General features: G+C 35.8%; 1 protein-coding gene across 5 annotated transcripts in view; it reads right to left on the bottom strand.

The window, feature by feature from the left end:
- Positions 1-26,414, bottom strand: part of LOC149549323 (Mad3/BUB1 homology region 1) — a 60,931-nt gene extending 34,517 nt beyond the window's left edge. The window contains exons 1-3 of one of the 5 annotated variants that reach the window (XM_089792772.1): positions 26,160-26,414; positions 25,886-26,020; positions 25,552-25,728 (exon numbers count right to left, since the gene is read on the bottom strand). In XM_089792772.1, the coding sequence (XP_089648898.1) occupies positions 25,552-25,728; positions 25,886-26,020; positions 26,160-26,245 (398 nt within the window). In that variant the 5' untranslated portion in view covers positions 26,246-26,414. Of the gene's footprint in view, positions 1-25,551; positions 25,729-25,885; positions 26,031-26,159 lie in introns of all 5 variants that reach the window. The other 4 variants (XM_089792773.1, XM_089792774.1, XM_089792775.1 and 1 more) reach the window with 4 other exon arrangements.
- Positions 26,415-26,909: the final 495 nt, after the last annotated feature.

Consider the following 26,909-nt stretch of genomic DNA (forward strand, 5'->3'; position numbering starts at 1 on the left):
AAAGAATAACTCACCTTCTTACCTATCTATACTTCCTTTGGAATACAACAACCTAAAGGAGTACAGAGACTTATATTAATTAAATATGCAATAGTACTAACAACCTCTTCCCACATGTTTAAGGATAGCCCAACATGCAACCTCATACTCCTTGCACGCTCCATTATTGTCTTGTCCATGTGTTCGGCTACTCCATTTTATTGTGGAGTCCTTGGAACAGTTCTCTGCGTATGAATACCATGAGAGGAACAATAATCTTCAAACTCTTTGCTACAATACTCTCCACCATTATCAAATATGAGCTTTAATCTTTTACCAATTTCATTCTCAACCAAGCTTTTCCATTTCTTAAAAATTTGATATTTATGTCTAAGGAAATAAATCCATACTTTCTTAGTTGCATCATCAATGAATGTAACATAATACAAAGAGTCGCTAAGAGAAGATACCTAAGCTAGTTCCAATACATGTATATGCACGAGCTCTAATTTCTCATTTTCCTTTTCCTTCCCACTCTTCACAAAACTAACTCTCTTTTATTTTGAAAACACAACTTTCACAGAAATCCATATTGATACATTTCAAACCCGGTAAAACTTTCTTTGAATGAAGTAATTTAATACCTTCTTCACTCATGTGCCCAACTCTATTGTGTCATAATGTTGTTTCAAAATCTACGGCAACTATTTGATCTTGTTCCTACTCAACTGCAACCATTGTTCATGAACATTGATATTTCTCTGAAACAATTAAAGTAGAAAGAACAGTGTGGCCTATACAAAGAAATAAGCTGCCTAATTTCACACCTTTTGCTACTAATATGTAACCTTTTGAAACACTCTGACAGAGTTCATTATCTCCCAAATAAACTACCCCAAAATTCCCTTGGACATAATCAAGAAAATAACTTCTTTGGAGTGTAGCGTGAAATTAAACCCCTGAATCTAAAACCCATGGATCATCAACATTTTGTAAGAAAGAAGCAAAGCATCCTCTTTGGATTTATTACTTGCCACATATGCCTCCTTATGTCCTTCTTGTTTGTCTCCTTCATTATTCTTCCAAGACCAGCAATCTTTCTTCTTATGGTTTGGTTTCCCACAATACCAATAATCTCTCGATCCTCTAGAATGAGACCCCTTTCCCTTTGATTTTCCTCTTGATTTCTCCTAATTTCCAGAATTGTTTCCTCTCTCATTCATTCTGCCTCCACTTTGTGCATCCAATACACTTCCTGATGTAGATCCACCTGAGATTTCCTACGAATTTCTTCACTCAAAATGACACCAACCATATCATCAAATTTTAGGGTATTAGACCGAGAAACATAGTTACCGCCATAACCAAGCCATTCTTGCTTTCAGGCTAATAACACAAAATCAAGATAGTCCTAATTTCTTCATCAAAATTGGCATATATACAACATGATTGATTGGTAATCGTGTTGAACTCATTTAAATGATTAGCAACAGATCCACCTTCTACCATCTTCATATTAAATAAACACTTCATGAGAGATACCTTGTTTGAAGCCTAAGGCTTTTAATACAACTTTGTTAGGGTTTCCATCAGCTCTTCAATCGTCTCTGCTTTTGTAATATTAAAAGTCACTGATTGTGCCAGCCATAAACGAATACTTCCAAGTGCCTTTCTGTCCAAAATATCCCAATCCTCATCTGACATGTTTGTGTTGTTGGATTTTTCTCCCAATGGCCACCATAAATCCTTTTTATAAAGGTAGTCCTCCATTTGCATTTTCCATAACTGAAAGTTGTTCCCATTAGGCTTCTCAACCTTCAACTTGCCCTCGTCTACCATTGCTCCCCCTAAACCGTAAGACTCTCACTAGACCATGAGACCTTCCTACAAAGGATAAGTTATAACTGAAACAACCTCGCTTTGATAGCACTTGGTAAGATTAAAGAGACAGAAATAACAAATACATGCAAATATAATCAATATCAGAAAGGAATAAAGCACATAGAAGAGAACATAAGACACAAACATTTAATGTGGTTCACCCAATCTCTAAGCTATGTCCACTAAACAACATGACCAATATTATTATCCAATGATGTCAACCTGATTACAATCATCCACTTCCAGTATAGGTACTTACAAGAATGGGTGTTTGGAGAATACAAATGGCTCCTTGGGTAATTGCATTGTTTTCTTTGAGGATGGATGTTAATTAAAACTTTGTTCTTTTACAAATGAAGTTATAAGGGCATCAAACAACCCCTTCCCATTTATGCCTTTGCACATTGAAAACCCTTTACCAACAGGGCCCATAAAATTAAGTTTTACCCAAGAGTAAGAGCCATTGAATGGTTTTCATTTGTTACTTTGACAATAATTACATTTCCAAATATAGGAACCACCTCCAAAAACTTGTGATATTTCTCCATCATGGAGATGCCCCGTCAATTTAAAAGTTGTCAATTGTTGGGCCCAATGACCTTGAACCACTGGTGACAACCATCTATAAGAAATTAAATAAATTTAAATTTTAAAAAAAAACTATGAACATGAGGCATATAAGTCCAAGTAAATGATAGAAAACTACTAAAATGGATTTCTAAACTTCTTGCTTTACCTCTTTTTTCTTAATTAAAAAAACGTGAAAAATTCTTCACAAACTTGAAAAAAATCATCTAAATCTCAAAAAAAATCATGAAAGAACACAAGAATAGGATTAAATGCTTGGTTACTAAAACTAGTTTGTGCAAGCTATCACTTGCTCCAACTTTCCTTCAAAATGCAAAAATGGAGACCAAATGAGAAAAGAGAGGAGTTGCATACAAAATAGAGGTAGTAGTGGTTGAATGGCCTCTTTTAGGTTTGTTTTAGGGTTTCCAAAGAAAAATAGATTGAAAAATATATTTCCCCATGTGGCTTTTAGGTGTTTTAAGTGAAAAATAATAATAATAAATGCTCTAAATTGTGTTTCTTGGCGACTGTGTTTTTGGAAGCCCGTGCATGCTCCTGAATGCATCTGGAAGCTGGACAAAAGTGACCAGAATATAGTGTGGCTTCCTGCCACATCTGGTTGGCCAAGAATGGCTTTCAGCCAACTTTCCCACACCTCCGCTCCGGCATTAGCGTCCCCATGCCTCTGTTTCCACATCCAAACATGTCAGGGGTACATCAGTAATCTAAGATTAAATGAGCAAGCAGCTCATTCCCATTTGACCCCCTACAAGGTTTCATTCCTTTTCCACTTTTGGGAATGAAGTGAGGTTACACTTGGTAGTATGAGCTTGAACTCTACATTGCAATAGTTACACTGCCAAATATAACTCCCACCACCAAGCACTAGCTTAATCATTGTTGTGTAATGCCAAAGCAGTGAACATCCATCAAATTTAAAAGGCTTTGGCCTGACAACTAAACTAGAGCTTCCACTTCCACTTTCAACCATTTTGTCTTACTTTGAATACTGAACCTAAAATGGAAAAGAAAACAACTTATTGCAAAAAAAACCTCAATATGCATACAAAGATTAAAAAAGTATTCAAAACATTTTTTTACAAAGCTTTAAAAGAACTTGAAAAAAAAATTAAAAATGAAGATTCACTAACCTTTGACCGCTAAATATGCCTTCCCTAATAAATTCCCAAGTCTTTGACAGTAGTCTTTGTCCTCTGTAACATTCAACTTCGACAAAAAATGCTACAGTTGTAGAACAAAGCAAAAATAGTGAAAAATACTTGTGAGATGAATGAATGATCATCAAATGACCAAATACATGCTTTATTGATTGAAATTAGGCCTTCATTCTTTTTCAGTTAAAAATAAAAGAAAAAATGGCAAGTGAAACCCATTTTTGGGCACCCCCAGCTTTGGATTCCCACAGATTCCTCATGATGCCCAGTCGAAATCTGGGAAGAAGGCTCGAATCAAGATCAGGGGATAAACAAATAGAACAAATGATAGTAACGAGACTCATCATGAGACAGGCATGTCGTCTGGGTCGATGAGTCAAATTACCTTGGCCAAGTCAATATGACCTATGACCCTAACTCAGCGGGTCAACTAGGGTGACTCGCCCGTCTCGGTCAACTTGACTAACTTGGCTAGTTGACTCAACTGAATCATCTGATTAATCTCATTTTTTAATTTTTTTTCAAAATTTTCTTAATACATCTAAAGTTTACCTTTGTACTTATGTAATCAATGTATGTTATGTATATGATCAAATTACCTTCTATTTCATGATGTTATTGTGTCTTTAAGCTTTATTTTTAATGTGACACCCCAGGCAAGTCACAATTACTTGGTTAGGCAATCACAATGTTTGCAGGAAGGTTTGGGAGGTTTGAATGTGATAGATACTTCAAACAAAGAGTTGCACAGTGGAGAGGGGTGAGTGAAGTTACTATATGCCAGAGGAGAAAGTTGCAAACCAAGTTTTGGTAAGCCTTTGAATAGATCCTACTCGATGTTAACAATTCAAATGAGAAACCCTTAAAAATAGCACAAAAGTTGTTTTTAGGTGTACAAATGGCTTGGAGACTTAAGACCCACAAAATCCTTTAGCTTTTCCAAAAGGGTACTCGAATTCATGATTAGTTTGCCACCTTGTTAAGAGAAATTTGGAGTTAAGGTCCAAAAACCCAAGTAGGAGGGCTAATTCTATTAGGCCTTTTTTTGGCAGTTTTGAGATAGATGCAAAGAACTTGAGGAAAACTTGTGGAATTTGTATTCAGGAGCCTAGGTGAGGTCTGAATACATCATGGATGAGCCCCTCACTCCATATATTTGAGAAAATGATTAGGAAGGACTAAGAAATGAAGTTGCCAAGTCAGTTGTAAAGGCATTTAGTGAAGGAAGAAGCTAAAATCATTGGTGCAGCTAGGTAGTGAGTAGTTAGAGGATAGGATAGAGATCCTCTAGAGATTAGGGTATCAAAGGGAACCCTAATAGGCTAAGAGATATCCTGAGCAAGTCCTTGAGAAGATAAGGACTAAGGAAGCAAACTACCTTGCATTACATCAAAATGACATAAGGTAACATTGTTGAGTATACCACTCAACTTCACTCCCTGTTGTATCAACTAGCAAGGATAAAGGCTAAAGTAGATGAAGATGATTCAAAAGCTAGTTCGATAAATGTTATGCCTCCTAGCTATAGAAACATTGTTTTTATATCAAACAAACTAGAAGCTACCTTTAAGGAAATAATATCTACTTTGATTAACGGAGTCAAGAAAACTGACTCAATTATAGAAAACCCACAATCTATGGCAAAGATAAGCCTAACCATTCTTCCAAATCTAGTTCATCTTCATGAAAGGCAAATTGTTTCTTCGTGAATAGAATCTTGTGCTACTATTTCAAGAAGGGACACATTACTATAAATTGCATACAACATGCTGAGGAACTTCTTCATGGCAAACTAAATATACATAATGCATTGGTTGTAGATAATGATGAAGAATGTCTTCATGGGACGGCTACTGAAGACCTTACACACGAAGATTGGCAGAAGGAATATGTTCTCTAAACCAAATCAATTGGAGACAAAAGGCGGCAAACATAGGACAATCAACGTCCTCTCATTTGTCACCAACAACAAGGTAGTTCATAAGCTCTGGGTCTCATTTCAATTTCTATTCTTTTTAGTGTTCCTAGTTGCATTAAAAAGTAGAATTTCCATAGTAACGAAAATTGCCATTTAATTGCTAGAATCATTGGTTTTGCGATTCAATTCATGGCTGTCGATTTTTTTGGAGCCAATGAATCCGATCGTCGATTTCTAGGCATGAATTGCCTCCAAGAATCGGTTGCGTGGTAGCCAAAAGTTAAGTCAACTTTTTATAAAAACACATGTTTTTTTTTTTTAAAATTCTCGTTCCTCTTTGTTTTAACCCAAAAGGGTCTTCTAATTGTTTAGCATGAGTAGAAGAGAGGAAAAGTGAGAGAGAAGAGAAGAAAAACCACAGGTTTGCAACTAACAAGAAGGAAGGGCACCAAGAAGATCAAAAGTCCATTTGGGGAGGCCATAAGATTGCATTGGGAGCATTAACGAGCCAATAATAACACTTCTCAACTCATTTGCAAGAAGTCAGTGTCGATTTTTTTTTTGCATGTTAGTGTATTATTCATTTTTTGTTAAACTTTTTTAGTTTTCATTTGCAAATCTTGAATGTTTTTTAGTTTTACTAAATTGCAAAGTAGGCTTTGTTGTTTTGTTTATTAGTTTGAAACTTTGAGGTTTTACTTGAATTTTCTTATTGCAACAACCTTAACTTTCATTTTCCACAATGGGTAAAAAAGATGAATGTTGAAAATATACCAAAGACTTTCCTAGAAGAACAAAATTTCAAACAAAATGTATGTTTTGTAAAGATATAAATTCTAGTGGTGTTTATAAATTCAAATACCACATTGTTGTTATACCTGGACACAATATTACAATTTGCACTCAACAACTAGTGAGGCAAAACGCACTTGTTTAGTGGCACTAGAAGAATATAAAGAAGAGAAATTAAATATGAAAAGGCAGCTTGAAGGGTTAAGGGCTAGTGTTGATGCTAGTGCTAGTCATTCTTATACTGAAATTTAGTCCAACTTATTGCAACCTAAGAGTGCAGAAGAACAGATTGAACTCTTAATTTGTGCCCCGCATTACTCCTAGCTCCCAACTCACGCTTGAGGGCATGGGTTTGAACAAGGAGATTCATGATGCTGCCAGAAAAGAAATTTACAAATTTTGGTACTTTTGCAATATTTAATTTATTGCAGCCAGGTAATTGATTCTTTTTTATTTGTTTTCTTTAAGGTTGAGTCTCCGAAGAAGGCCAGCTTCCTTTACTATCAAGGTGCACCTAACTACTCTTGGAGAGGAAAAGGGAGAAGGAATGCATGAAAGCAAATCTACCAACTCTAACCTAACGGGGTGATGCACCAAAATAGAGTGTTCAAACCAATCTCTGCCCATACATGCACTATTGAACCATCATGACACCAAAAGATATACACATTCAAACTTGCTTTAATCTGACAATCACATGCAGATCAGAAAACCTAAATGAATGACACAAGGAAAGAGAGGATTCACTTATATACCATTCATAGGCCAAAAGAGATACAGTTATGCAAGATTGCAGATCTCTACAATACACCAATGAGAGGCAAATAGTTCTTGCACTTTACATCAATGGCTGAAGGAGATAAGGCAGAATGCCATACAATTTAGAGGCAAAGGGAATTTACACTGAAGTTGCAGAGCAATATCAGAGAAGTCAGAGAAGAGTCAACCAGAACAAAATCTACAAAAAATTGCCTTTATAGTTCAGGCATAACTGAGATGTCCTCTAACTGAAGTTACTCCACAACCACTGTCAATAAGTCTTACAGAGAACAATCATGCAGATCTAGGGCAAATCTGACCTAAGCACAGATCCAAATGCAATGATATCTGATCTTTGTTGGAACAGGGCCCTGAGAAGATAGAAACAACGCCATTAAATTGTCTGACCAAGTAGATGGATCAACTGGGGTGGTGGAGTGTTCTCCTGGGTTTAGCATTCATTCGAGGGTGGTTGGAATTGATCACATGGATCCGATTGCGCGAGAAAATTTGACTCCCTTTGTTTTTGGTTCATGAATCAGCAGGGTCAGCAAGTCAACTAAGCTCTGCCACCAGGATGAGCCATGTGGACCAATGATCTTCTTTTGTTTTGCCACTCCGCAGAGTCTCCACGCGGTTGACCACATCTTCTTTACTAACTACGCCACCTCCTCAAAACCCTAACAGCAATGTCTCATAACCGTTAGCCTTTCTGTTAATACCCTAGCCGTAAAGTATCTCCTCGAGCCTGCAAAGACACGTGTCCCTCAGGGGCTTCCCTGAATTGCTTAACTTCCTCGTAACTTCATAATGCGGGAAAGCCCTGATCGTTGATCTCTGTGAGATCAACGATCTTGAAAGATCCCCATATTACTGCGCTTGCTCTTCAAAATTCCGAGCCCACGAAACACTTAGCATCTAACCTGGCATCCAACTGGCACCACCCTGCGGCCTATGAAACAACCCTGGCCCCACGAGGACACGCGGCAACAAGGCGCTTGCCCGCATTCCTTAATCTCCTTGCAACTTCATAATGCGGGAAAGTGCCAACCCTTGATCCCATTTGAATCTACAGCGATCAAAATCCTATACAACTGCATGCCTAGTCAACTGGACGGACCAATGAAATGCCCTCTTCATACTCCGACTCACATGACAACGGCCAAGGAAGATGAGCTGTCATTACCTTCTGAGAAAAGTGGGCCCATGACGTCACGCCATGCCACGCATCGCAAGGGCGCATACACGCATTGTTTAATTTCCTCACAACTCCTTATTGCAGGCATGCGCCAGTCGTTGATCCTTGAAGATCTGATGGTGGAAGGTATAACTGGGAACATGTGACGTCGTGGGACAGGTGTCATCAAGGTGCTTTCCCGCATTACTTAATCTTCTTGCAACTTCATATTGCGGGCAAGCGCCAGCCCTTGATAAGCTTGCATCAAACGGTGGATCGTGCTTTGGGAAGAATGGATGCATGATGATGTCATTATCAGCTACGTGTCACGAAGGGGCTTGCCCACAATCTTTAATCTCCTCGCATCTTCATATTGCGGGCACGCGCCAACCACTGATCCTGGGAGATCTGACGGTGCTCATAACACGTGCTCTCTGAACCTACGTGAATATCCTTTGTGACATCATATGGACATGTGTCACTAGGGCGCTTGCCCGCATTGTCAGAAAGTCTGACGAAGCTCAAAATGCGGGAAAGTGGGTGCCAATAGAATCGCTAGCTCACCCTGCCACCTCCCATCCTACGGCCCACAAGAAGAACATGGACCCACCTGCCACGCATCACAAAGGGGCTTCCTCGCATTACGTAAAGGTTGTTTGTTTTGAAGATGCGAGAAAGCGCCCACTGTAGATCTAAACAAGATCTGACGGCACGGAAAGTTGCGGGCAAGTAGAAACAAATTTAGGAAAATAAGAAATACCATGAGTTTTAATCATTTATTTTTCGTATTTCCTGGGGATTAAAATAATATAAAAGATGGTAAGTGGCCGTTGGGTGGGGTTAAGCATTCGAATTTAAATTTTTGGCGGGAAGCAAAAAATGGTAACAATAACCATATCAATGATCAACTGAAATAACTAGTTTAACAATTAACTAAAAGTAATTGTATCTATGATTAATTGAAATAACTAGGTTATCGATTAACTGAAAATAATTGTATCTATGATCAACTGAAATAACTGAATTAATGATTAACTAAAAATAACTACATCTATGATCGACTACGATTAACTATCTTTTCTACATACAAGTAAGTAAATGCTTATCATGGAAAGAAGAAAAGAAACATACAAGTATCATCCGGTGGGTCTTTTGCTAGTTGTGCAAGCTTCGGCTTTCAGTAAGAGGAGAAGCATTGACTTAGGCTTAACCTCCCAACCTTAGACCATACTTATCCCCATACAATCTATTGAATCAGAAAGGTCCTCCCTACCTCAAGATCGGGCTTGGAATATTCTTAGTCAAGCCACTTGAGCATCCTAGTGTTTAGAATGTCCACAAAGTTATGGACGGACATGTCTACATAATTGGCACCACAGAAATCAAGTGATCATTAGATGGCAAACATGCCTTTAAACTACCTTGGCCAAGGTATTCTGATAGGTTCAACAACCTGATCACCACCGCTCAACAACAGGAAACATTATTAGGGATGAGCATGAGCTATTAAGTACGGTTATATAATTTTATTTAATCATATTTGATTTCATCTTTCGTGTTCTTGCAGATACCATTCTCACCTTTTCATGGCTATACAGCCAGTGAGTCCTAGGTGTTCGGATTCTCAAAGCAATCGGCTCTATTTTGTTAATTCATAGCAAATGGTTGCTTCTAGCATTTCACATTTTGTGATTAAAGACTTGCAAAAATATATTCATTGTATTCTAACTTCCAAAAGCTAAACAATTCATGGTTCCATGCTATGAATTATAGTAACAATTTCCTAAGATTATTCAAGTTTAAAATGAGTATAATCTACAATTTATTGATATGGAATTTGAAATGCATTAATGGTTATGTAGGGGACTATAGCAATATTGGGAGAATGATCATCCACATGACCTGGTATAATTTTTGGAAATGCCTGAGCTTTGCTAGACATTGGATATCTATTCTTCTTCAAAATGATTTCTTAGTGCATAGAGGCGACCTCAACTTTAGAAAGGTGGAAACGTACAACAGCCTATACAAGAATGGCAACACTTATATTCTGCAAAAATCTGAGTTTGACAGAGGTTCAAATGGTGTGTGAAGTTGAAACTATGAGCAATGGAAATGGCAGAATTATGGAGAAATCGAAAATGAAAAGGAGCCAATCTTGAGTATGGCAGTCGGGTGTTTGAAAAAAAAAGATGTTTGCCTTTCTCTCACGACTTCAATAAAAAGAGAATGACGTGACTCCTTGCCTTCTATAACATAAGAATATTTGTCAATTTAAAACGCCAAGAGTTTAATCGGTTACAAATAAGGAAAAAAATAAAAGATGGAAAAAGAGTTGGAAGGTTATAATTCGAATATTATTATAATTTATATTTATATACATACATGTAAATATATTAGTGAGGTGGTATCATTTTATTATAAGAAAATAATATAATGGTGCCACTTCATTTTTATATCTGTGTACGTACACACACACACACGCATATATATATTATAATAATATGGTGAAAGATCATTTAAAATCCTTTAGGTACGTATTATATTTTAATTAAATTATTTTATGTTTCTTAAATTATTTATTAGCTCATGCGGGTCCTGCAGATGTATCCTGAGTTCAACTCATTAGATTCTTACGACAGAAGTTTAAGGTCACACCTATCAATCCTGTTGACTGGACTAAGCAAGTATCCCATTTCATTGATCCCGTTTAGCAATGCTTCCCCCCTTCATCTTCTTCTACAATCACCCAAGAAACACTTCCACCATAATAACAGTTCCATAATAATTTTCATGTAAACATTTAAAAGGCTTTAAATTATTAACCATAATTCCAAAATCAAGCAACTACTAAATATCACATAACAAATAACGGTTAACAACCATCTTCATTAATAGTTAATACAACAGATATAAATAACTACCTACTTCACATGATCATGAAAGAAAAATCCGTTAAATCCAACAACTATGAGCAATTTTAAAACTAGGCCAAAATTTAGGATGTAACAATTACATCTTCCTATGCTACGACCACTGTAGGGGTAGATGTGGTGAATTGCATCTTTGATGAGGAAGGTTTTTGGAAACCTGCTAACAAAATCCTTGAGGTAAATTTCTTACAATCTAACATTTACTATTTACTATTTAATATTTATTATTTATTATTTAATTATTTAATGATTTAGTTTTACTTTTAGTTTTATATTTAAGTTTTGACTCAAACATTTTTTTTTACATTATATGCAGGTCACTAAGCCCCTCGTATCTCTCCTACAAACTATTGATAAGGAGAAGCCCTCTATTAGCTATACATATGAGGGCATGGATAGGTCCAAGGAGGCCATTGGAGCCCAATATGCAAGAGTGCGAGAGAAGTATGCCCCTATTTAGGAGATCATCGATAAGAGAAGGCAGAATCAACTCCACCGACCCATCCATGCAACAGCTTATTATCTGAATCCGGCATTCCATTTCCATCCTGACTTCAAGGCGAATGAGGAGGTTCTCACCGGCCTATATACAGCGATCCAAAGGTTGAGTAGTGATGAGGATAGCGGAGTTGCAACCATTGAGCTAGCCAGAGAAATTCAATGATAAAGAAGGGCCAATTTTCTCTGGCAAGATGGCCATAGATGCTCAAACAACAATACAGCCAGATAAAAATAATATATTCTTGAATCTTGAGTTTATGGCTTATAAGTTGTGCATTTTAATTTTTTATTTTGTGATTTTAAAGTTGTAAATGAGACTCATTGTTTTTGTTTTCCCTTATTTCAAATAGTTGGTGGCAAATGTTTAGGCCCACAACCCCAAAACTTCAAAAAATTGCCATCCGTATTCTGAGTCAGGTAAGTAGCGCTTCTGGATGTGAGCACAATTGGTCCATGTTCGAGCATATCCACTCGAGGAAGAGAAATAGGTTGTTTGTGCAGAGGTTGAATGATCTTTTCTTTGTTCATTACAACCTCCATCTTAGGATCAGACAGATTTTGGGCGCTAACTCCTCTCCGATCATTCTGGAGGAGATTGGTCCAAAATCAAAGTGGCTCACTGGGGTTGTGGATCCAGTCTTCACTAAGGTAGACCATGAGTGGGTTGACCAAGTAGATAGAGAGGTTGAGGTTGTGGCCATGGAAAAGGAGATAGCTAGAGCACATTCAAGTAATGGTAGATGCCTCATAAAGTTTTTTCACATTTGCTTCCATTTGAGTGACCATGGATTTACAATCCAATAAACCAAACCCTTTCAATATACCTATGGCATATTCACCTTGACTTAGAAGAATGCCATTAGAGGATTTCCATACCTCAAGGCCAAGGAGATAATGCATGAGACCAAGATCTTACATTTCAAATTCTAAAGTAAGATTCTTCTTACACTTAGCTATCAGATCATCATCGCCAGTGAGAAATAAATCATCGACATAGAGCATAAGAATCAGCAAATTGTCATCATTCCTTTGAAAGTATAAATTTGGATCAGCATCATTATTTCAAATCTAAACCTAAGAAGATAGTTGTCAATACTTTCATAACATGCACATAGGGCTTGCTTAAGACCATATAAATCCTTTTTCAGCTTGCATACATGAGAATCTTTGTCATGAATTATGAACCCTTCTGGTTGTTCTATAAAGACTTCCTCTTTAATTACACCATTTAAAAACATCGTTTTAACATCCATTTGATGGAGTTTCCAGCCCTTAATTGCTGCGATACGTATTATAGTTCTACTAGAAGAATAGCAAGCCACTGAAGCAAAAGTTTCCTCATAATCTATGACCTTCTTTTGAGAGTACCCCAGATTGCGATTACTTGAGGACAAGCATCTTGAGGAGGGAGGACTGTAATGTCCCCATTTCAGCAGGTTCCTAGAGTCAGGGTTTGTCAACTCATCACTACGACCCTCATGAGTTGACATTTGGGTTTGGGGATCTTTGTTGCAAATTTGCTATTTTTGGACTTCCTATTTTTATTAGGTCACTTTTTGTCCGTTTCTATTTTTGGCAAGGCAAATCTGACAATGGTGGTTGCCTGTAATTTCACTATTGGGCTCCGGATGAGATATATTGGTGGAGTCATATGTATTCCAATTATAATAAGACTTTATAAATATTTAATGCACTTGTAATTATTATTGTGCTTTATATTAAAAGTAATTTGGACTTCATATTATAAAGCAATGTAAGTCAAAGGTGTCATGGTGAAGCTCGGTTGCACAAAGGCATTATAAATATGGCTTCATTTGGAGAGAAAAGGATCTTGAAAATTATAATTTTGCTTTTCCATATCTGGTTGAGGGATTCTGAGAATTGTGAATTGATTTGAGTTTGTCACTACAAATTGTGCTGAAGTATACAATTTGCCCAAATTCCTCCTACCGTTTTACTATGCCTAAGAGAAATTTATTACTAGAGAATTTGCCTAAGTGGGAAAAAGAAATTGATGCCATTTTTTATATCTACAAGGGTTGATCCATGTTTGAAATTGCAGGGAATTAATATCAAGCAGCAATTTATATTTATATTGTCTGGGCTTCACAAGGGTGCCTGCGAATTTCATACAGGCTTGTTGTTTCTTATTTAGGGATCTTTGATTTGACACAAGGGCGCGTGGTTGAGTTTGGCAGCCCATATTGTTGCATTCTGGGCTCACGCGGCACTCCCAGGCATTGGCGATTTATGATATGGGATCTGCACTTTCCACCATAGTGGCTAAGTAAGGAATTGAAGGTTACGGGTACTTAAATTGGAGTGAAGAGAGTTTACCAACATCAGCAATCACGTTCAGAGTCCTGGAGATTATTCATCGCTGCCTGTATTTGGAGAATATGATCTATTAATTGAAGTGGAGTATAGTGCTAGCATTGGAAGGTGACCAAATTTGGTTGACGCCTATCATAGAGGGCAGAATTACATCAGATAAAATACCCAAGAAAGATTGTGCCAGATTCTTACCATTATCTTTGTGTACAAACATAATCAGTGATCTGTTTGAAACTTCGATCTAGTGCTATTTCATTTATCTGAAAATTCAGTAATTGAATGGTTAATGTTATTGTTTCATCCTTTTGCTTTGCAACTTCATTTCTTATTATTCTGAGAAATTCAAAAAATATATATATATTCTTGAAAAAAATAATAATAATAATAAAATAAAATACAAATAGAATCCACATTTATGAGCATTTCAATCAGAGGATACACAGGATCATTACAAAACTGCTTCTTATCCATTGATGTTTTTGTTAAATTTTGAAACAGCAATATAAACAAAAATAAACTGAATCACAAAGATTTTATCCTGGGATAAATCCTCCTCTATGAGGGAAACAATCCAACGCCCAAAAATAGCTCTCTTTATTGAATTGAATAAGAACAGTACAAGATTTCTTAATATGAAGAATTTTTCACACACAAAGCTGAAACCTTATAGACTTAAGCAAAGTTTGAATAGAGACATCACATCAACCAGTTATTCGAACATGCAATCTCTAAGCAAAGTTCAACTTTTACAGTATATAATAATATGAAAACTGATGTCATTCAGATACTCAAACAAAGACACACAAATCTTGCTACACTTGAATGTAAAAATCATCTATGAAAGAACTAGAAGCAGTTCAGTCTTCTGAACAGATACAGCATGAATCAAAAGATAATTAATGTCGTGTCTCAAGCCCTGATTATTCAAAACTGAATATGTCCTGCAAATCCTAACCAGGATGAAGAAGCACAATACGATATTGTCCAGTGTATTGTCCAGAATAGAAACGCCAAAAAATGGAAGAATGATATGCAGAAAATATCAATCATATGTTAAATCGACATTCTTGCCAGAAAGGACTTCGCTAAGCAGACTCTCTTAAGAATGAAAATCGAAGAGAGGAGAAGATCAATAGTCTAATTCGTTACCCAACACGGAGAGACTCATAAAATTTAGCAAACACATCAGATATCAACTGGCGTTTGAGCTGGACAATGAGACAAAATTAACAGAAACAATAATACGCATGTGCTATCTTGTAGAATAACGTCACAAAAATATGACATACATGCTGCAGAATAAAATACAATGACTCCAGTAGCAAACTCACACTCCGCACATACGTTGAAGAAAAAAATAACTATTGAACATAAATACTCTGAGATGGACAGAGCACAGCTAGCAGTCATGTAGGCATAGAACAGAGATATAGTTGTGAAGGAGTGAAGCAAAAATTGAGAATAACAGAGATTGACCAGAAGATCTTTCTCGATGCTATAATAAACTTCAAGACTCCCTCTTAGCAAGAGAGAGATCTTCATAATATCTTCTTGTGACAAGAGCATGAAGTTGCAACCAGTAGAAGTGTTAAGGAAATATTTGACATAGGATTAAAACTATTGTTATCACACTATAACGATAATCAATTATTATCTCAACATAACAATATCAAAACATGACAATTGCTATCACAATAGTTATTGTTCTCTCATCATAACTATACCAAAGCATAGCAATTGATAGTGCAATAACTATCGTTGTCTCAACAAAACAATTTCAAAACATATTTCTTGATAGCTACTCCTAGAGGGTGAAAATAAGAAATATAAATGCACCATACCATCAAGCCTACTCACAGAGAATGGGTTTCACCATGCCTACCTGCAGAGGGTGAGAAATGAGAACTTTCACCTCAATCTTCTCCTAAAGAAGACTGTGTTACCACCATGCCTACTCGTAGTGGGTGGAATGCCTTCATCATGCCTACTCGCAAAGGATAAAACAAAGAGTCTCATTTTGATCCTCCCTCACAAAGAAGTACTCACCATAAAATAGTTACTGAAGCTGAGGCTCTTTCTCAGCAAGCATATCATTCTCCACTATATCAAGCTTTTTCTGAAAGTAATTCAACTTCATCCTAGGAAGAGGCTTGGTGAAGAATATCAGCAACCTGTTCTTCAGTAGAGACATACTCGAGTTCAATAGCTTTTCTTTAAACCATATCTCTAAGGTAATGATATTTAATTTCCACATGTTTGGATCTGTCATCAAAAACAAGATTAACAGAAAGCTTTACACAGCTTTGATTATTACAAATAATCATAGTAGGTTCATGTATTTGACCAAGCAGGCCAGCAAGTAATTTGCAAAGCCACACAAGTTTTGGAGTCATACAAGTTGTAACATACTCTGCTTCAGCAATGCTTTGAGCCACACAATTTTGTTTCCTGTTGCACCATGAAATCATGGTTGAACCCAAGCTGAAACAATAACCTGAAGTACTCTTTCTGTTAATTGCACACCCTGCCCAATCTGAATCAGCGAAACCTGATAATGTGAGTTCAGCTTTTGATTCAAAAAAAAGTCATATCCCAGAGTGGCACGAACATATCTAAGAATATGCGTGGCTGCAACTAAAAGAATATGCTTTGGTTGACACATAAATTGACTCAAGGTATTAACAGCATAACAGATATTAGGCCTAGTCTTAACTAAATAGATAAGTGAACCAATGAGCTGTCTATACATGGTAGGATTAACCAAATCTTAATCAGCAGCATCCTCATAAAGTTTTTTCACATTTGCTTCCATTTGAGTGACCATGGATTTACAATCCAATAAACCAAACCCTTTCAATACATCTATGGCATATTCACCTTGACTTAGAAGAATGCCATTAGAGGATTTCCATACCTCAAGGCCAAGGAGATAATGCATGAGACCAAGATCTTTCATTTCAAATTCTAAAGTAAGATTCTTCTTACACTTAGCAATCAGATCATCATCACCAGTGAGAAATAAATCGTCCACATAGAGCATAAGAATTAGCAAATTGTCATCATTCCTTTGAAAGTATAAATTTGGATCAGCATCATTATTTCAAATCCAAACCTAAGAAGATAGTTGTCAATACTTTCATACCATGCACATAGGGCTTGCTTAAGACCATATAAATCCTTTTTCAGCTTGCATACATGAGAATCTTTGTCATGAATTATGAACCCTTCTGGGTGTTCTATAAAGACTTCCTCTTCAATTATACACCATTTAAAAACATTGTTTTAACATCCATTTGATGGAGTTTCCAGTCCTTAATTGCTGCAATACGTATTATAGTTCTACTAGAAGAATAGCGAGCCACTGGAGCAAAAGTTTCCTCGTAATCTATGACCTCCTTTTGAGAGAACCCCGTAGCAACAAATCTAGCCTTATATTTTTCCATACTAGCATCAACAGCATGCTTTATTTTAACAACCATTTAGAATAAACCATAGATTTACCTTTGGGTGCTTGCAACTTAGAGGCTTCTACAACACTAGCGGGTCCTGAAGCAATTATGTGATTCATTAGAGCGACATAACCAGCAAACTTTTGAGGCCTCTTACTTTCTCTAAAGGTGCCACAAGGAACTGCATAGGACGCACTCTCTTCCATGAGATTCCTAGTCCATAGAGGGTGTTTCTTGCTTGCTAAAGAAGAACTAGTGCCTGCTGAAATAGCCATAGGGTCAAGAGGATTGGCATTAACATCTGAATCAGCAAGCTCCCTCTGAATCTCTAAAGGAGGATCTTGATCAGGCATGATAGAGTCTTGAAAATTTTCAACTTCTTCAATATTTTCAGAACTTGAGTCCTTGGAAGATTTACATGCTTTAAATTCATCAAAAGAAACATCTCTACTAATTTCAATCTATATTTGACCAGGAATATAGACTCTATATGCCTTAGATTAGACACTATAAACAACAAAGATACATTTCTTTTCTAAAGGTTCCAGTTTAGATATTTTCTCCTTAGGCATAAGAATATAAACTAGAAATCCAATGATTCTAAAATAACTAATTTCTAGTTTAATACCTGAGAAGGCCTCTTCTGGAGTCAAGTTGCCAAGAATATGATGAGGGCAACGATTCTGAAAGTAAATTGTTGTTCAACAAGCTTGGACCCATAAGAAAATAGGAAGACTTTGGTCATGAATCATTGCCTTAGTTGCTTCATAACAGTCATATTCTTCCTTTCAGCCACACCATTTTGTTGAGGATTATAGGGAACACAGATTTCCCTCTTAATCCCAGCCTCTGTACAAAAATTTTGAAAAATTCCAGACACATATTCTCCACCATTGTTTGATATTAATTAAGGTTTTAATAATTTTGTTAGACAAATTCTTAACCAATGCCTTCAATTATTTGAACCGAGACAGCACTTCATCTGATTCTTAAGACTTATGGAAGTAGAGATAGCACTTGTGAGAATAATCATCAATAAATTAAATATAATACCAAAAACCACTAAGAAAAGCAACAGACATAGGACCACATAAAACTGAATGAATGATTTCTAAAATTTCTTTAGATCTAGATTCACTACTATGAAAAGTACTCTTGATATTCTTGCCTAAAGCACATCCCTTCCAAACTTCTTCATGCTTCTAGTTGAACTTGAGAAGACCAATGACAGCATTCTCCAAGAAAGAAAGAGTTCTGAAATTTGAGTGTCCAAATCTCTTATGCCATAATTCACAGGAATCGTATGAATTTAGAGTAAGAGCTTGAAGAGGATAAACTGAAAGTTGATGAAGACTATCATGACGGATTCCAAGTTCCCTAGCAGATTTAAAATCAGAATTCTCTTTCCAAGCCAAAACCTTGCCATCAGCAAAGGTCACACAATATCACTTGTCCTCTCTAGCTGAAATTGAAATCAGATTTTCTTTTTACCAGGAACATAAAATACATCACTTAGGTGCAGAGGAACACCAGAGTTCAATTTAAAAGATGTAGAACCAGCACCTTTAAGAGAAAGATGTAGAGCCAACACTTTTAACAGAATAGCTAGCATCATCACCAATAATGACATGCAGATGAGTGTCTTTTTCTTTCAAATATGATAAGTGATCTTTAAAACCAATGATGTGACGTGTGGATCTACTATCAATCAACCATGTATCACTGTTGGAGGGTATATTGCTGGAGAGAGCAAAAACAAAAAGAAAACCTTCAGAATTATTGCAAGATTATTTTGTCAGAGAGGATTTCTCTACATCTGCAACAGCAACACCGTCAGAAGGTTTTCGTTTCACATGACAATCACTTGCATAGTGACCAAACTTGTCACACCTGAAGCACTAAATGTGAGAGAGATTCCTTTTCTTTTACTTGAAGTTAGGAGAAGAATCAAAACTTTTCTCTCTAAATCTTTTAGAATTACCTTTCTTTCCTTTTCCCTTGAAACTATGATCAGCAAGAACATGATCATCTTCAAAGAGAGATTTTCAACTAATGTGTCTTGCTTCCAGTCTGCATTATTCTTGAATACAACCTCCTCTTAAGCAATCAAACTTAGTTAGTTCACCTTTGCCACCAATGCCTTGGATAAATGACTCCCATGATCGGGGAAGTCCATGCATAGCAATCATGACCATATCTTTATCACTAAAAGATTCACCTATGGCAGCAAATTGATCCTTCAGTCCTGTAATCTTCATGAAATAAGAAACCACAGATTCTCCTCTAGACATCTTACTATGCAGCAATTGACTTCTCAAGACAAGGACTCGACTAGTGTTGTTGATCCTTCAAGGTGTCAAACATTTCTTTAGCTGATTCCATTTTGGAGATAACTTGAATCAGATGATCCTTAAAGGAATCTATCATAATCTTCCTAGCCATCACTTTGTTTTTCTTCCACTAAGCTTTAGTAGCCTAATCAGATGGTTCAGGAACAACAGAGTTAACATACTCCAACAAATCATTTTCTTCAGGAACAACTAGAATTCTTGGTTTCCAAGAAGCAAAGTTTGAGGATCCTTCCAATCTACCCTCAACTTTCAGGTCGTTCACCATCTTTATAAACTAAGAAGATCAAGAAGAGCTGAAAAGAAACTGGTTCAAAATCAGAACTTCAATAACCTAGCTCTGCCACCATGTTAAATTTTGAACCAGCAATATAAACAAAAATAAACTGAATCACAGAGAGAATTTAACCTGGGAAAAACCCTACTTTCTAAGGGATACAACCCAGCCCCAAAAAATAGGTCTCTCTTTATTAAATTGAATAAGAATAGTACAAGATTTCTGAAAATTTAGAATCTTTTCACATGGAAAGCCAAAACCTTGAAGACTTAAAAAAGTTTAAATAGAGACATCACATTAACCAGTTGTTCGAACATGCAATCTCTAAACAGAGTTCAAATTATATAGTATATAATAATATGAGAACTGATGATGTTCAGATACTCAAACAAAGACACAAATCTTGCTACACTTGAATGTAAAAATCATCTATGAAACAACTAGAAGCAGTTCAGTCTTTTGAAAAGATGCAACATGAATCATAAGATAATTATTGTCATGTCTCAAGCTCTGAATATTCAAAACTGAATATGTCCTGCAAATCCTGACTAGGATGAAGAAGCACAAACATGATACTGTCCAGAATAATGAATCACCTGAATGCCCTGTGATATTGTCCAGAATAAAAAATCGCTTAAATGCCTTGTGATATTGTCCAGAATAGAAATGCCAAAAATGGAAGAATGATATGCGGAAAATATCAATCATATGTTGAATCGACCTCCTTGCCATAAAGGACTTAGCCACACAAACTCTCTTGAATGGAAACCGAAGAAAGGAGAAGATCAATAGTCTAAGCTGTTACCCGGCAAGGGGAGACTTGTAAAATTTGGTGAACACGTAAGATATCAACAGGCATTTGAGTTGGGGAAAGACAAAATTAATGGCACCAATAATATGCACATGCTATGTTGTAGAATAACGACACAAAAATAAGACATATGCGCCGCAAAATAATATTCAATGACACTAGTAGCATACTCATAATCCAAGGCACATACACTAAAGACAAATATGAATAGTGAACATAGATACTTTGAGATGGAGAGAGCACAACTAGTAGCCACATAGGTCTGAAGCATAAAGATAGCACTTTGAGCATCGAACAAAGACACAGTTGTGAAGGAGTTAAGCAAAAACTGAGAATAAAAAAGATTGACCAGAGGATCTTTCTTGATGCTATAATAAACTTCAACAATTTTCATGGTGAATACTCGTGAAGTTTTGGAGTATTGCATGGTTTCCATATTTCTAATTAGTTTAAGTTCACTTAAGCTGAGTAGAAGATAAAAGTAGTTTAAGTAATTGCATAGTTTAATGAAAGATCTTATTATCGTTGTCATTATGATAAAACTAGCATTCATAACTTTTGGTGTTTGTTGATTGCAAACAACATTGTAAGGATGGGGTTCAGCCCATTACAAGCACTTCACTTCATTTACTTGGTGTTCACAGATTTGCATAGTTTTGATTTTGATGAACATAAGAAGTTTGAAAATCATTCTCACACTCATAGAAGACTGCATCTTAGTGTATCTGATGTGGTGAAACAAAGATTGGTTTGGTCTCACCACAACATCAACATTGTCTTGCATTAGTAGAGTTAGAAGTAGAAGTAGCTTAGATTTCTAAACCCTCATTCACTTGAATTTTTTAAAATTGTTGTTAGAATTAGTTTGAAAAGCTCAATTGTTATATCATTTGCATACAAGAAGTTGATAGATCCTACACAAAAGAATTAATGTAAGCCCAAGTGATAATTGGAGAATCACATCACAAAACTAAGTTAAGTCTAACATTGGAAGGAACCTTGGGATTGTCTTACTTGACCAGACATTGTCACGTGTTTAGCATCTAACCTCCCTTGTTTGAGAGAGAATTGGATATTTGGTGTTCTATCCTAGGATACAAAGTGTTTTATCTTTCATATGTTGGGTCGGTCACCAAACTCACGTCAACAAACCATTGAAGCGTTTACAATCTAACCTATTCCTCTTCATTGTGTGGATGGCCTTTAAAGAAGATCCAACTGTGCTCACGGATAGATGAACTACAAATCTTCACTCCTTGGTGCAAATGTTGCAAATGACCTCTAGAATGTTAGGGGATTTTTTTTGCTAGAGGAGCGAAAAAAATAATCAAAATGAAATTAGAATAAACTTTTTTTTGCATCTGAGGATTTATGTTCTTCTATGAGTGAGATTTTGGTAAAACTCAGTGAATAGATTTTTCAAGTGTTTTGGAAGAAATAGTGGCTATGGAAAAAAACTTGCAAGTTTTTTAAAACAAGATGAGTTTTTAACAAGAGCTTTAACTATGGATATTAATCATTATAAAAAAACACTTATGAGCACAATAGGCACATATATAAATGTCAACACTAATGGAGTTAAAAATATCGCATAGAAACAACCATTGTAGGTATAGTTAATATCTCTTGTAGCCATCAATCATTTACACAGTCCGTAGATCATTTCATATAAAACTACCAAGAGCAAGTTGCCTCACCCAACCTAGTCTCAGGAGCAAGTCGCCCCAACCAACCAAGTCCCTATACTTTTGTCTCAAATTTGTTCAAGTTGATTACAATTTGTACTTTCTCAATTTTTTGCCAAAATTTACTAGTCGATTTTTTGTTTTTTGTACATGTAGAAAGTCATCATTTCTCCTTATTTTGGCCCAACTTTTTGTTTCTTTTTCCCAAATTGCATAGTCATTTTAACTCCCCACTAAGGACCATTGTATTCACCTTGTGCCCAAGAATCCTTGAACCAAACGGATTATTCTCCTTCTAAAATTAATTGAAGGGGAAATAAGCCTAAGCTTCCTAGAGTATCCACACAAGCTAGTAAGCCCTATTTCCCCAAATTAATAGTAATAAGCATTTTTATCTCCACCCTCAATCTAACCATCCCTTATACTTTCATTCTCCTATCCAATTACGTCCACAAATCCAACAATTTCCACTAGTACAAAGGTTCATTACAAGCATCCTCGTCATCTTCATTTTATGCTTTTATAATATCATTCAAATTAAAGCTTTGGTGGAAAATTAAATTAAAAGTAATGTTAAATTAATCAATAAAAATGCTAAGCACACAATAAACTAAAATGATCATCAAAATTCTAGCCGATTCAAGACCTAGTGAACATATAGATAAAAATTAATAGAAGAACAAAGGTCAAGTCCCTTGGGCAAATCTTAATAGGTATGCAAAAGTGAGACGAGTGGACTTTCACCATTTTTAGCTCCATTTGATTCAACCTTCACCCTATGATTAAATGTAATTACAATCATTAAGATCCCTTTCCTCCTCCAGAAGAATGTACTCAAATCCAAGCCTTGAATAAGGATGTCCTAATAAGCCTAGGTTTAAGTTTCTGGCCTAAGCCCTGTCGCCTCAAAGCATTGAACAAGAAGTCATATAAATCAAATTGAGTATAAAGGGATAGACTACTGGGTATCGAACCAAAGAAGATTAAAAACCCTTATTTAAGAAAATATGGGGAATTTATGAATAAAACAACACACAAGAAGGGCTTTACTATTACAGTATATTAATTGCAACCACTATTGGACTTTAGTTTGACAATGGGTGATTTACTGAACTATATGTGTTAGTTAATAAAGGTGATCTCACTTCTTGATTCCACTTATTTCCTCCACCAACTCATGCATGTAACTAAGGATTGTCGTTAACTGCTAGTGCATGTTATTTGTCAAAATTTCTTGTTTTAATCAATGGTTTACCATTGTATAAATCATGCTTCTATGAATACTGTAATCATTTAATGATGAGAGATTTAATTTCATTCTCAATTTATTTTTGTATTCTTGCAAAGATGGTTTCCTTCTTTTCCTAGCTAGATCTATTATTTATTTTGCATGTTTAGCTACAAAATTCTACATGGTACCAAAGCTCATGGTTGCTAGAAACAAGAATTAAAATTTCTTTTGTAGGTACTAAAGAAATTAAGAGCTTGTATAGAATAACTGTTGCAAATCTCATGCCATACAACTGTTTTGAATGGAAACCAAAGATTTTGCTTCATTTCATAAGTAGAGGCTTGTGTCAAATAGTTTTGGAAATAGAAATTGAACCAAATTCTATTGGTCCAACTAAGACAAGCCAAGATCATGCTTTTTTTGCATGGATCTTGTCTTCATCTTCTTATTAGTGACACCATATTAGTGGACTTGTCATGCCTCTCTTTTCGAAACTATGGAGGTGTTTCTCCTGTTTGTGTTGATAATTCCTTGGTTCCATTGTTGATTAGTCTTATAGACAATTGGCCTCTGTATTTTCAACTAGCAATTCATTTTTGAATGGTTGAGTACTATCATTGGGGTCACTCGTACAAATTCATGTGTCATTTGCATCCTTGATTGATAGATGTTTTTAGTTTGTTATCTATTCATTGTTTGAGGAGGCCTATGCAGATTATTGTCTTTTGAATCTTTAATCGATAGATGTTTTGCCATCTACTCATTGTTCGAGTAGTGACATTGAGGGCACACATCCGGATTGATCTTGATCTTCATCTATGTTTCAAAGGAGATTCTCCATTCAATAATATGAAAATTATCATCCAACAATCGTCCACACTTTTCTTCTGTCTCAGAGGATGTTTTTCTAGTACATATTTTGCAAGGGGTTTTCTTCCTAATGGGTTTTCTGGTTCCCTAATTCCTCTTTCCTTTACTTAAGCTTTTGTATCCTTAGTTAGACTAAAAGGGGGAGTTAATGTAATAACATTAGCAAGAGTTGTTTTTTATCCCCATTTTCAAAGATCGTTGCTTTTACATCTTGTTTTATCCTTATTTATGGATTAAGATATTGTTGCATTGGTTTTTTATTTACTTAGTTGGAATTAAGGAGGGTTGTTAGCTTATATTGTGTATACTGATTCCAACCACTATTGGACTTTAGTTTGACAGTGAATGATTTACCGAAATGCATTTGTTAGTTTTCATCCTGTTAAATAAGGTGATCTCATTTCTTTCACTTATTTCCTCCACCTCATGCAAGTAACTAAGGACTGTTGTTACCTGCTCATGCATGTTATTTGTTGAAATTTCTTGTTTTAATCGGTGGTTTACCATAATATAAATTATGCTTCTCTGCAAATTGTAATCATTGAATAATGAGAGATCTAATCCCACTATTTGTTTCTTTTCTCTATTCATGCAAAAAAGGTTTTCTTCTTTTCCTAGCTAGATCTATTATTTATGGTGCATGTTAGCTGCAAAATTCTACACTTCCAACAGGTGACAGGATTGACCACTTACAAACTCTCTCATATAATGCCATTTTTTTATGGAACAGCAGATTACTTTGGCCACATCAACTTAACAAAGCTAGTTACAGCCACACATAACAACAAGGCTGTCCCTAATGCATTAGAGGCATCACATAACCTTACTGATGATTTACCAAGAAAAGAGAAAACTACAAACCTTTGGATTCCCAGCTTGTACGTGGCCTCAGCATCTGAATATTTCTTCAATTTCTCGTAGTGGAGGGCATAAGCTTTGTAATAAAGTGCATGCTTCAGCCCAATCTTATGTCTTTCCATAACAGACAGAACTTCTCCTCGATTGGGCACGTATTCCAGCTGGAAAAATGCAGGCACACTGAAATCAGAAAACCCGTTTTAATGGTCTAGCGCGAATTTTATTAAATCTGAAACTTTGAAACAACAATGAATGCCAAACTCCCTTAACTGATTTAGTGCATAGCTCCTTAAAAATGAAAAGTTTAAAGCATGGACTAATTAACTTAGTAAGGTACCATTTGAATCCAGAGTTGCAGGTATCGCAAGTCATTTCTGTAACGCCTATCATTTTGAAAATGCTGCGTGCACTTCTCGAGAAAGCGAGGTAATTTCTGATTGACGACTTCGGGAGCAAGGGCTTCCTTGATCTTCTGCATGCCTCTTTTTTTTAAAGAAATCGATAAATAAACAAACCCACTTCAACGGAAAAAAAGAATTTGCTTCTCTTTACAGTTGCAGAGCACCATTGATAGAATGAATTAAAAAATACAGAAGAGAATTGAAACTTACTGAAGCCAGGGAAGAAGAGGATCGTCACCAACATAGGTTTTGGTGGCCTTGATTAGAGAAGAGAAAAAGTCGCTCCGATTCTCCATTTGCTTCTGCTTACCCCTATTCTGCTTCTTACCAGAATTTTATCGGATTTGTCCAATACCCACCATGATTTGTCCCGCGCGGGGACCGTTGGACGCGTCAATTCAAATTTATTTGTATTGGACTTCAGTAGGCCTAGGCAACGTTCTCGGAGTTTGGGTTCTTTGGATTGTGTTCGAATCTTGTCATGAATAGGGTCTTGATCGGAAACCATCTTTTTTTTGAATTTTTTTTTTGGCAATAATAATAAATTGGTTATAAATAATAATAAATAAAGTAGTATATATATTTTTAAATAAAATATGTGTACATATATTGTTTTAAAGTTTTTTTAAATAAAATATTTTTAAAATTGTTCAAAAATAAGTGTTATTAAAGACTAATTAGACTAATTATTAGTTATTGTCAAAGAGGAATACTTATGCATTCATGTCAATCCAAATATGACATTAACACTAACCAATCAAATCCAAGAATTTAAAAGATTATATGAGATTTCAAATGTTTATATGTTTTTCTAATTTTCCATTATTTTATAAATCACATTTTTCATCCATTCTATTGGTCCATACTATTTTTGGTGGGGGAGAAAATTAATTTTCTTCAACAAAAAATACAAATATTTTCTAACTTCATCTTGCATTAATGAATATATTAATTATAACT

Source organism: Cupressus sempervirens, chromosome 7 (assembly GCF_028749045.1).
Source record: "Cupressus sempervirens isolate cs-2001-9-10 chromosome 7, ASM2874904v1, whole genome shotgun sequence".
Classification (NCBI taxonomy): domain Eukaryota; kingdom Viridiplantae; phylum Streptophyta; class Pinopsida; order Cupressales; family Cupressaceae; genus Cupressus; species Cupressus sempervirens.